At 39.2% G+C, this 13,231-nt stretch overlaps 1 protein-coding gene across 1 annotated transcript in view; it reads right to left on the bottom strand.

Moving 5' to 3' along the window:
- KIAA0825 overlaps positions 1-13,231 on the bottom strand; it is a gene marked incomplete at its 3' end in the record, with an annotated part of 208,245 nt that continues 195,014 nt past the window's right edge. Inside the window, exon 19 of the mRNA XM_080362066.1 lies at positions 1-121. Within this exon, the coding sequence (XP_080218192.1) occupies positions 1-121 (121 nt within the window). The remainder of the gene's footprint in view (positions 122-13,231) is intronic.

The raw sequence follows: 13,231 nt of genomic DNA, 5'->3' as shown, positions 1-13,231 counted from the left end.
TCAGGGTAATTGTTCTTTATCCGCTGAAGTAGGAGTGCTCTGTGTCAAGTAAACATTTTTTAAGTGTTCCACCATAACCTTCTCTCCATCTTCAATATCTGCACCTTCTTGCATCTCCCACCTGAAAGAAAAATAGTTTTTATTAATTTTTTGTGTGTTTTAAGCCAGGCTTTAGAACAAGCAAGCGACCACCGGAGAAAAACTGGAAAAGCCAATGCACATTTTGGAAGCCCAGCACGTGTTCTCAGCGCCGCGAGTCCGCAGTGGAAACTCAAACACCTCCCGACATCCAGCCCAAATGTTTAACGTGAGTGGTCATTGTTCCCTCGCAGTGAGGATAATGTATTGCAAAATACCATAAAACCGACCGCCTTTGTTTCTTTAACCATCAGGTACACCCATCACACCAAACCCCATCACATTCTTCCCTTTCTCCGTATGAACACTCAATTCTAGTTTAGGATAAAGTCCTAATACCATTAAAACAGAAAAAGTGAAAAATATGAAGATGATTTTGCCTTTTTTATTTTTGTAGTTAATTAAATATAAAACCTTAAGAGTCACACAGTATTCCCTTGCAGAAAATCAGGATAATAAATGCAGAAATAGTGCTGATACACCGTCAGCTAAACTTTGTATCGCTCTAATTATGCCTAGATAATGCTCAGTAATGTGGCTCTATCTCTTTTACAAATTCGTGGATATTTAAGAGTTTGATATCCCTCTAATATTAATCTCTTTCTGTTCTAAGTAGATAATACAGCATAGGCTCCCAGTTCAGACCAGCTGAAGACAAAAGGTAAAGCATGAATGCTGAACACAGAAATCATATTTTCAAGTGTTAAATGCAGTAGATTATAAATGAGCCATAGGATGATCCTGTAAAGCAGGAGACGTGTAGAGAAGCAGCGGAACAAAGGCTGCTTTTAGGAAACCCATGTCAGGAGCAATACTTTAATCCTGTCCCCACACTTATTAGGTTCTCGTTCAGACTGCGAAAACCAGAAGCCGTGTGCAAGTTTAGATTGGTGAATAAATCAAATATAATGCAGAATGGTGGGAAGCGTATATTGCTTTCACCATATTTATTTGCTAAAAAAGAGGGCCGTCATTACTGGCAATAAAGCACGGTGTGCACTTCTTGTAACTGTATTTAAAAGCTTACAAAAACCAGAAAAAGAACAAGTGCTCTGTAGTATAATCTGATTGCTAAAACACAGTTAGGAAAAATATATTCAATGAGCATGTATAAATTAGCATATATACATCATGCCTTTACCTTAAAACCTGAATCTGACAACCCACATTACTGCCTGGAGTGAGGAAGCATCAGAACAAGCAAAGTATACTATGAATAAAATTATAAATACCGCATGTCTATGATCAAAGTTTTGCAATAATTAACTTCCTATTACTCCATACTACTGTCATACTTAACCTAATCTGAATATTAACATTAGGTGCAATTAATTGCTACTGTGTCTGTCTGTCTGATTCATTCTCATCCCAGGTGAACGCTGTTAAACTGGGTGACTGGTTTCCCTTCTTCCTTTTGCTAATGTACCTTTTCCAACACAGGAAGAAGTTGTGCGAGCCTTAATTTGAATTTATGGTCCTCAGAGCCATTCCAAAACACCACTTTACCAGTCAAATTGATTCATTTTTAATTAGTTTGATTTGTTGCGTGTTTTTGAGTAGAGGAGCTGTTTGCTGAGAAGGACGACAACTGGAAATGCTAAACGTGATACATTCAAAACAGTTATTGCTGGAGGTATAACACGGAAATCTGGCAGTCTTGGCTAATGGAAGCTTAGCAATAAATCAGCAGATTCCTTTTAAAGATAGTGACTTCATACTTGTCAGCACATTTCATTGAATCTTTAAACACTAGTGTTGGTAAAAATCTTCAATGTCATCCAGTTTGGACATTCTTTACTGTTCACTTTATAACAAGTGATTACTAATACATTACATTATCATTTTATCAAAAAGCAGGCTATTTTTAAAGCATTTAAGCAGGCCCAATGAGGATTAAAATGCCTTCTATGCGTTCGCTTAGCAGTATCCATGAATTAAAGAACTATGAAATGAGCCTGACAAACACGTGGTCCCTCAGCTAATTTTCCCCTCTCGTGTTTGAAGTCTGGGGACAATATCACCTTTTAAAAGACAGAAAGCAAGACGGCCAGAACGTATCTTTGCTGTTCTCAACGGGATGAGAAACCACTTGGTTGTGTTCAAGTGGAAAGAGGGTCAAGATTACTATTCAAAAATTTGTCCGAAGTGGAACACGTTTTTACCAGCATATCTAAAATGTGCGATGATTGTTTTGGCAATAGTAATTGGTACAAATCCAACTAGCCAGTTCAAGTAATGTGGATGTGAATGAAACTACCATCATGAATTACTTTCGAAATGCAAGGTTCGCCAGTGGGACAGCCAACCTGCTCACCTCTCTTATTTCAAGTTATTAGTAATGTAGCTCTTAGAGAAATGTTCCAAATCTGTTGTATTTTAGTCTGGCTATATCTCAGAAGAATGAATAAAATCAGCACTTTGAAAGGGCACTGGAATTATTTGAACCAATCCATCGTATCACCATCTACGTTTTTGCTTAGAGTTTATACAATATGATGAGTCCAAGTGCCCAGAAAGCCCAACTTCCAGTATATTCCTCACATCTAAAAGAAAACATACGTTTAGAATAAAACGTCATCACTTTTGTAATCTTCAGGGTAGCACTGCAAGTTTTCTGGCCAATACTGCTTGTGCACTTACAGAATTAAACATTCAAAATCTGTTTTCAAAATCCGCTGAAATCTCGAATAATGCAGAAGGCATATTGTGTGTACATTGCCTAAAAACTTGTCTCTGAATGCCGTTCCTTTCTGTGTTGAATGTGGCTAAATAAACGAAAAACATGTAGCAATTGATCCATGTGCTATCCCTATAATTAATATCAATACACCATTTACATAAATGGGTATAGAGGGCTGTGCAGAGATAAATACATTTTTTTTGCCATGGTGATATACTTGCTGCTTTGATTTTGTGTTGCGATATTGCGTTTATGTCGTAAATTGTGGAATTATTCCTATGACGGCACCTTTGAAAAACCGTAATAGGGACTGTATGTTACATTTAGGTGCTTGTTAGAGATCAAAAGGAAGTACATGCTGTTGATACCAAAGCAGTAGTATATTAAATCAGAAGTAAAACACACACAGTAGTATGTATGTAGGATTACCAAAAGTGACAACGACTTTACCTGTAGCAGATTGCCACGTTTTAGGAAATTTCATTAAGTTTAATAGATACTCTTTAATTAGTTACTCAGTTTGCTATTACGGGTCATTATTTAAAACAGCATGTGGAGATTATAGGCTAAAAAATATGTAAAAAATTAAAAGCAAGAATAAACATGAACAAAATTGAAATAAAACATAAGAAGACTTTTCAACTCAGATGTATTTTGAACTGTGAAAAATTTCCTTATTAATACTATTTGAGAGACTAACCATGCCCTTTCCTTAAGCTTACACAAAACAATGTCTAAAAAGTGAACAGCTGACAGAGTTTTCTAGTGGTATTTTATTTATTGCTAATAGTGCTTGTGCAATATTTTGATACCTGTTGAAGTTCTTAATGTCTTGAAAAATGTTGTATCACACGTAACTACACAGAAGGAACAAAATACAAAGGAAACCAATGACACCATTGTTATTTCCCATGGAAAAGCTAATATCTCAGGTCCGCTTGTATGGAAGTGCTGGGAAATGATGAAGCATTAACTGATAGCCAAAAACATGCATTTCCATATTGAATTATAGCAATATTTAATAATTGCTCTGCAACAGCAATGGGTTTGACACTGAGCTAAGAAGATGACTTAATTCACATCTAATCTATTAGTAAATCAGATGCAGACAGTGCCGTTCAAACACCCTAACGTGGGTAAATATTCAGACTTCAAGCACCGCAAGCTCTTAAGCTTATCTGTTTTTAATGTGAATTACCACTGTTTTCAAGAGGAATTTTGATAAAAACACAAGGAGAGAGGGTCTTCTGTCAAGTATTATGTAAGAAGGCAAGAGTGAGGGAAAAAGAACACAAAAAAGGTGCTTGAACTTAACTTACATTCCCTTTTATCTTTATGTGGTTTAAAAGTCATTTCATGTAACTTACAATAAAATATTTTCCACATATTCACCTTCAATTTCTTCAATAAACAGTTTTGCTGTAATTTTCCAACCTCTGCCTAAACACATTTATTTATAAATAACACTGTAAACTGAAGGAGGCGAAAGAAAGCAATAGTTTGTGCATAAACAACTAATTGACGCAATTTTGTGAAATTGAGATGGAATTCATCCCATTGTTTAATGGGTGCAGATATTCTGCACGGGACTTCACCCTCATACGCGCTGCCAGCTGTGGTATATTCTTGCAGGGTATATATTATAAATTTAAATGTATGTGTTTATTCTATTCCAAAATAAACTTACACATTTAACTGTATTAGAAGATTGCCAAGAAAGTCAGTAGTGTGCTCTACACCGGGCAGAGAAATCGTGCAGTTAAATAAAATACAATATCTTGCTGCCAGCTCACAGAGCATTTTAATTAATTACTTTTGTGCTTCCTGAAGAGCACGAGAGACACAACTGTGGATTAAGCTATTTCAGGCAGTGAAACGATTGTTTTATCAATGTCTAGCATGTTATACCTCGCCACCAGACAAGAAATCTCAGCAGCTGGTATGTTGTTTGACATTTTTAGGTAATAGAACATACATCTCTGTAAGTTTCACTTCATATTTCGGTTGTGTTACAAACACACTTCTTGTATCACGAGAAATCATAGACCGTGAAATGCATTTTATATCAGTGTTAGACAGCCCACTAAATCCAGTGTTTGTCCGTAATCTCAAGTCCTGAAAAATCATGTAGTTTCTATGGCAATGTTTTATTGTTTTTTCAATGGTAATATTGAATTAAAAGGGAAGTCTCCGGTAGGTTAATCAGATTGAATTTGATTAATTTTTCTTTAAGACTGTGACTGGCATTTAGACTCTTTAAACGTTAACAGTTCTAAAGACACCTACTTCGTTTCAGTCGTTTGTGTAGCGTTTTCTTCAGATTCTTAATCTCTATTGAATTCTTCTGCTGGACACGTAATCCCCATAGGACACAACAAAGGAGAAGGAGAGGACACACGTACACAACCGCTGCACATCTGAGCGAGACCCAGAGGAGCAACGTGATGGTGCGTAGATCCTGGTGGTGATATTCACACCGAAATCACACCAACTGGGACAACACCGCTCTGTCTACCTCATGCAAAACAATCCACGCATCCAAAATAAACAACATACCCATGCGGTGGAAAGTCATCTTGCCCTCAGGAAGAAATCTGTGTGAAAATCAGTGTCCTTCACCAGAAAAGAATCAAAACTGAAAATTTCTGCACAGTTTTGCTAAAAGTTCCTCTTTCTTACATATACACAAGCATTAAAACCATAAATAGTAATTCTCGTGGCATCTTTCTCTATGTCCTCTAAGAAACAGATGAATTCATTTAACTGTTGGGGAAAATTCTGGGAGATTAAACATTAAACCAATTAAACATTAAAAATTTCCCAGAATTTTCCCCAACAGTTAAATGAATTCATCTATTTCTTAGAGGACATAGAGAAAGATGCCACGAGAATTACTATTTATGGTTTTAATTATCTGTATGGCACAAGAATGGGAGTGAGGGAAAAAAAACCTACAGGAAGATGCAGCTATATGGGATCAAAAGTGACCAAAAGAAGAGCCAGGATTTTGAAGTAGTGAAGAAATCCGTACATGGGAAACGTTTCATAAAGCGTGTCACGAGAACAGAGCTCTGCCTCAGAGGTTAACCTGTCCCGGCTATGAAGTTAAGACATTTGAAGGGTATTCAAGAAGTTTTGAACTGAAATAGAAATTTCACAAGTGTTGGAATGAAACGATGAAAGACGGTTTTCCAGGGCGAGAACACGGCTACAAAGGATGTTGTCAAGGGCAGCCAAAGGCACACAGTAAAAATCTCAGCGGGTTTCCAGCTGTAATAAAAAAGGAGAGATTGTATTTACCCAGTTCCCCTCCCTGTTATTGGTGTTTGCTGTCCCACATCTTCAAAAAAACAGTGAAGACTCACAGACACCAAGTTGCAGACAGGAGGAACGTCTTGTAATGGGATGACCCTGGAAAAAATGGGCCGATTCCAATGGGATGAAGTTCAACAAGGCCAAGTGCCGGGTCCTGCACTTTGGCCACAACACCACCCTGCAGCTCCAGGCTGGGCACAGAGTGGCTGCAGAGCAGTCAGGCAGAAAGGGACCTGGGGGACTAATGGACAGGAAGCTCAACATGAGCCAACAGTGTGCCCAGGTGGCCAAGAAGGCCAATGGTGTCCTGTCCTGTATCCAAACCAGCGTGGTCAGCAGGACAAGGGCAGTGACCCTTCCCCTGTGCTCTGCACTGGGGAGGCCACACCTGGAGTGTTGTGTTCAGTTCTGGGCCCTCAGCTCAGGAAAGAGATTGAAGTGCTGGAGGGTCCAGAGAAGAGCAACAAGACTGGGGAAGGGACTTGAGCACAAGCCCTATGGGGAGAGGCTGAGGGAGCTGGGCTTGTTCAGTCTGGAGAAGAGGAGGCTCAGAGCTGAGCTCAGCACTCTCTAGAACTACCTGAAGGGCAGTTCTTGCCAGGTGGGGATTGGGCTCTTCTCCCAGGCATCAGCAATAGGACAAGGGGCCATGGGCTTCAACTCTGCCAGGGGAAACTGAGGCTAGAGATTAGGAAGCAATTCTGTGCAGAGAGTGGTCAGGCATTGGAATGGCTGCCCAGGGAGGTGCTGGACTCACCGGCCCTGGAGGTTTTTAAACTGAGACTGGACATGGCACTTAGTGCCATGATCTGGTCAATGGGCTGGAGTTGGACCAAGGGTTGGACTCAATGATCTCTGAGGGCTTTTCCAACCCAGTCGATTCTGTGATTCTGTGACCCTTTCTCCTAGGTCTTTCCTTTAATTTAACCTTTTTCATTCATAATTCTAAACCAGCAGAAAATTGGAAAGTTCTATATCCTCAGCATTTCAGTTGGTTCTTTAAAAAAAATCATTTAGTTAAATTTCCATTATTGCAACTCAATTGCATAGCTTTAAATAACAGACGTTTAAATTAGGCTTATGCTGACCGAGCTTGGTTGAAGTTGTCACCATATCCTGTTCTGAAGAAAGAGCAGTTTGTTAGCTTTCTGCAGCGACAGAACTTTTTAAATTCTATTTTCAATTTTATGAGATTTCCCATTTTATACACAACTCGTATTCTACTCCTCTAGGTCCAACACAATTTACGTCGCAATAAAGTTGATGTTGTAGCTAGTGCGTCAAAAAATGGAAAGATGCCCTTAGTAATGGTTTGATAAGTGTTTCCAACTTGAACACATTTATGTGTAGGCATATATGTGTATATATGACATGAATTAATTAATGGTAACGATATAGACTGATAAAGAAAAGGGAATGTACCGAACAATTAATAGAAGACTAATTATACAAGCACAACTACAAGCACAACTAGTGTGAAATGAAACCAGAAGTTTCAGGCACTTTGATGTTTACTCCCTAGAGCAAATTAGGAATGTATTGTGCATAAATCCTAAAGTAAGAAAGGGATACAAAAGAGAGAAATTGCAAAGTTTTGCTCCACATTGATCTAATCCACTAATATTCCTGTTTTGTGATGTGAAGTGGACGCTGGCACATTCCTTGAGTTGGCAGATTTAGGGAACGTATCTGCCACTCTATCCTTTGCCTTCTAATAAATACATTTTTTTTAAATCCTAACCAGTGAAAAATTTGGCTGAAAGATCTTGAATAACAGGTCAGATTTTAAATGACCTGTTCGTTGTCAAATTATTTTAATTAAGGTGAGCCTTATAAATTTAAATCCAATGTGGAAGCATTTGGTTCCGATGTTTTAGAATAAATAATGTTTTTATCCAAAATAATATTTCAATATGGGTTTTAAATAATATTTCACAAAGTATTCTTTTTTTTCACTCAAACCGATATTTTCAGCTTTTCCGATATTTTCATGTTTAAAACAAGTCACTTTTTGTTTTTTTTGCTGTTGATTCATAAATGATTTAAACAAATAAAACCCCAAACCCTAATGACAATATACAGCTACATATTACTGGACTTGTGCTTTACTCAGATTTGGACCAAAACACATTTTCCATTAGTTAACTCCTTAGGAACTTAAGCAAAGTTTACTCACAAAGGATAATTTCTCATAATGACATTCACAGAAATAATCATGCTAATAATAATAATGCCCACCCTATAATAATAATGCTAAGATCACATGTGCTTGTCGCCTACAGACTTTATGCTCTCCCCTTGCTTTTGTTTCTTCTCCAGATGATCCCCAAAACCTCTAGTGCACAATTGACATTTCTCATGACTCTCTGAATTAAGAACACTCTAAGCTTGATTGTGCAAATGCATACATTTCAAATGTATATGCATATAGCTTACATATATATATATATATACGTATACAAGTAACAGGGTAATAGTGCAGGCATTCAAGAGGACAGATGCTATAGAAGAAGGGGATCAATGATACTACGTCTAAGCTAAGTGGATGGAGCTGAATATTCAAAGAATTCCGCATTTTCAATAATTTTGAATAACTTGGTAATCTTATAAAATGAGTTTAATGATTTTGAGCATTAATAAATATATTTTTTCAGGAACACCAGGAGGCCCAAATTCACAAAACGAAGTATCTTATGATCAGAGTGCTGGCCACATTTCCCATCAGTGAATGTGAGTTTTACCTGCACATGATTACGTGGCAGAGCTTAGGAACCAAAAATGCATCTACAAAAATACCCTGCTCTTCAGATCATGCACTACTTCTTCCCCCTCTTCACCCCTCCCCTTTTTATTTCAATTTACAAAGGCTTTCCATAATGAATGTTGAAAACCCACCCTAAATACTTCAAAAGATTAAGCTTTCAAATGTGGTTGCTCTGGCATATGTATGTTCCGTAAATACAAACACAAGATATATCTGCTGAGAAATTATATTTGATAATTTGACAGCTTTGTGGCTTAGGAATATAAAAAATTCATATTTTGTCAACAAGATACTTACTCCATTTGTTAAGAAGGGGCTACTATGACAGCATAGAGAGAGGAATATTTTGAAAACACAGATTATTATAGGAGTAATATAATCCCCTATTTTTCTTAGTGCATTGATTTAAAAAAAAAAATATTAATTTTCTTTCTTTTAGAAGAATTCTACTCAGTTCATAATAGGAAATAAAAATGCAATCTAAGCAGAACAAGTAGGGGAGCCAGGAAGCTGATTTTCACTAGCACCTAGAGGTTCTACTCACTTTGAGGAAACGATGGGCTGCTGAGAAATCTTATGTCCTTTTATGCTCACACCAAAGAAAAAGCCATTCCTGCCCAGCCAGAATCCCCCTGCCTCCCATTAGGACCAGGCATGTCCCATCCTGGGGCGCTGTAGGCACCTGCGGTTGGTGTTCATCTAGAGAAGGTCCACCATGGCAATGTCCTGCTGGAGCTGGAGTATGTCCAAGGACTCTCTGACCTCTTCAGGCAACCTGGCCCAGAGTTTGATCACCCTTGGAGTACAATAAGCTTTTCCTTACTCTTAGAATCATAGAATCATTTCTGTTGGAAGAGGCCTTCAGGATCATCGAGTCCAACCATAACCATAACGTAACTCTGGCGCTAAACCATGTCCCTGAGAACCTCATGTCCATCTGTCCAACCCTCCAGGGCTGGTGACTCCAGCACTGCCCTGGGCAGCCTGTTCCAATGCCCCACAGCCCTTTGGGGAAGAAATTGTTCCTAAATCCAAGCTCAGCCTCCCCTGGCGCAATTTCTATGTGGGATTATGGAGAGTTGTAGACAAATGGCAGTGACAGCACTGAGATGCTCCCCGTTCTGCAAGTGGAGCAGATATGTTTGTGTGGTACCATCTCAAGGGAAGGAGGTCACACCTGCCATGATGAGGGCAGGCTTTAAACTGCTCAGATAGCAGTTTTGGCATTTTACACAGTCTAAACCTTCAGCTTGCAGTTTGAATAATCCTTGAATATAGTATATTTATACATGATATGAAAAGTAGAGAGCACCTTATGGAAAATGCTGACAGCAATCCAACACAGAATATCACAAGATGGTGCACAAGAAAAACTGCATTAAAGGGAATATAATCACAATAACATAGAGAAGTAATAATCAAGGCTGCACCTCGAATCCTGGGGTCAGTTTTGGGCCCCTCACGCCAAGAAAGGCCTTGAGGTGCCGGAGCGAGTGGAGAGAAGGGAACGGAGCTGGTGAGGGGCTGGAGCACAATGTGATGGAGACTGAGGGACCTGGGGGGTTCAGCTGGAGAACAGCTGAGGGGAGACCTTCTGATCTCTGACCTGCCTGAAAGGAGCTTGGAGCCAGGGGGGTCAGGGATCAATATGGAAAGGGGCAGTGTCAGGAGGATGGAGCCAGGCTCTTCTGGTGACAACCAGGGACAGGACAAGGGGCAATGGGTGCAAACTGGAACACAGGAGGTTCCGCTGGAATATGAGAAGCAACTTGTTGGGGTGAGGGTGTCAGAGCCTGGCCCAGGCTGCCCAGGGGGGTTGTGGAGTCTCCTTCTGTGCAGACATTCCAACCCGCCTGGACACCTTCCTGTGTAACCTCATCTGGGTGTTCCTGCTCCATGGGGGGATTGCACTGGATGGACTTTCCAGGGCCCTTCCAATCCCTCACATTCTGGGATTCTGTGATTCTTAGTGTGGCTTTTCCAGACTTAAAAGGGGCCCATGAGAAAGATGGGACAGACTTTAGAGCAGGGCCTGTTGTGACAGGACAAGGGGTGATGGTTTAAACTAAAGGAGGGAGATTCAGGCCGGATATGAGGCAGGAATTGTTGTCCTGAGGGTGGTGAGAGCCTGTGCCAGGTACCCAGAGAGGGGGTGGATGAACCATCCCTGAGACACCCCAGGCCAGGCTGGACGGGCTCTGAGCACCCTGAGCTGGTGACGATGTCCCTGTCATGGCAGGGGACTGGGGAGCTGGGAAGGTCCTGTCAACCCAGACCATCCTGTGATTCTATGATTAACTTCCCAGGGCTTTGGATGAGCCCGTAGGAATATCCAACTCCTTCACAGGAGCCACCTGTACCCCGAGAAAAGGAAAGATGTTGCCTTTACGTTACTTTATCCATGCAGGTCTATCCCTGTGTAGAAAAATCAAAGTGATTATGACTTTTTTGATAGAGGAAATACTGAATTACACTGGCCAAAATCAGACGTTTGTACTGCACGTCAGTCCTTCATTTCCTTGTCTGACACTCGCAGGGTAAATGTTGTCCCTCCAGTGCTGAGCAGCATGTGAGTGGTGCCTGTATGTCTTATACAGAAAATAGATGTCTAGAATAATAAAATCTATGATAATATTTGAGCTCTGAAGTACATTTTTGAAAGCACATTTTCATGGAAACTGTGCACTAAACGGCACGACCATTAATGGCTAATACTGAGTCAGGATGAATTCTCTAATGGTAGAGATTTAGAAAGAATATTCCAAAAATAAAGCAAAATAAGAAGCAGGGATAAATTGTCTGGTTTCCATTATTAAATACAAAAAAATGACTTGAAAAAGCCTGGAAGTCTAGCGGCTGCTGCTTATTTTATTTTCAAAACTTTTTAGTAACTGGTTGGATATCCCTGTCTCACTCTCCCTGAGGATCAATGGGGCCAGATTGAAAATGCAACAACCAATTGATGCAGAGATACCATCCCAAAGAAGAATAAAATAATCTGTAGATAAGAATCTACATAGCCTAAAATATCCATTTCAGACCAATGAAGAGGTGAATAAACAAATTCAGAGGAGCAGATGAAGACGCATAAACAGGACCTGTGCCGCAGCGTGTTTCATTGTTGGCCATTTAGTTCTTTCACTGTTGTATTGCAAATTAAATTAATGAATAAATAAATATATGTTCATGTTTGGGAACTGAAAAACCTGTAATTTTCCCCAGTTGACTCCATGCAGAATAATATTTGTGTAACTGTTATTTACATCCAGAAATGGGAAAACCACAAGAAGGTACGTGAAAAGAGGACTGAAAATATTGGAAATCAGACATGCACACCAAGATCTTGGAACCAAGGTGAGAGCTGAGCAAATTCCCCCATAACTCCCGGAATAAACTGTCAAACAGCTTTTCTCTCCCTGCTCAGCTCACATCCACCCCTTTACCTGCTGTTGACTGGAAAAAGTTGGAAAAACAAAGGCAAATTTCATCTAGTTTTGATCAATTACAAAGCCTGGTGACTCTACAGAAAAGGGTGCTGAGCTCTGGAGTGTAAGACTGATCTTGAGGAAGCCATCTATAAAAGTTAACTCCACAAAGCTGTGTATTAAATACATTTTAAAATAACGTCGATTAATGAGTTTGCACAACTTGTGTACACTGCAAATCTTTTTTAAACCACAGCCCTGGAAATCTTTTAACTGTCAGTAGTGTTTACGATATTTCAACATACATATTTAGAATAGTTGTTAAATAGAGGTTGATTAAACAGAAATGAAAACATCTTAATATACCTCATATTTACTGTAGCTTTTTTCCACTCCTCCATTCCTTGGAAAGTTAAATACCGCTGTGCAAATAAAGTGTATGTGGCTCTAGTTTTCAAATTTATCCAGTAGAATAATTTTATTTATAATATTGGCTCTACTAATGCAAGCAGTGATTGAGGAATTTTCCTCTACTTAATATAAATACAAAATATAAATCCTATATAAATATAAATCCTATTAAATTATTTTTCATTAATTTGTTAGTGTTGCAATAGCCAAAGCCTTGTGGTACACAATGACAAAAAACAACAACCCAAACATGAACATAATATGATAAATCATCTGAGCAGAACAGATCTAATATTGACTTGGTATGTCCCCCAGTGAAGACTTAATTCATTTTGGGCTAGTGAGAATAATATTTGGCAAATTACTTGATGCTTTCTGCTGGCATTGTTTTACAGGGTACATAAGCTAAGGATGGCGTTATTCAACAGATAGAGCAAAAAGTCAGGTTGTTGCATAAGATGCAGATGAAAAAGGCACGCAGGAAAGCACGAGCATCAT

The sequence above is a fragment of the Nesoenas mayeri genome, assembly GCF_963082525.1.
Source record: "Nesoenas mayeri genome assembly, chromosome: Z".
Taxonomy (NCBI): domain Eukaryota; kingdom Metazoa; phylum Chordata; class Aves; order Columbiformes; family Columbidae; genus Nesoenas; species Nesoenas mayeri.
The sequence above is the reverse complement of the archived record's forward strand: the minus strand, read 5'-3'. Positions and strand labels throughout refer to the sequence as shown.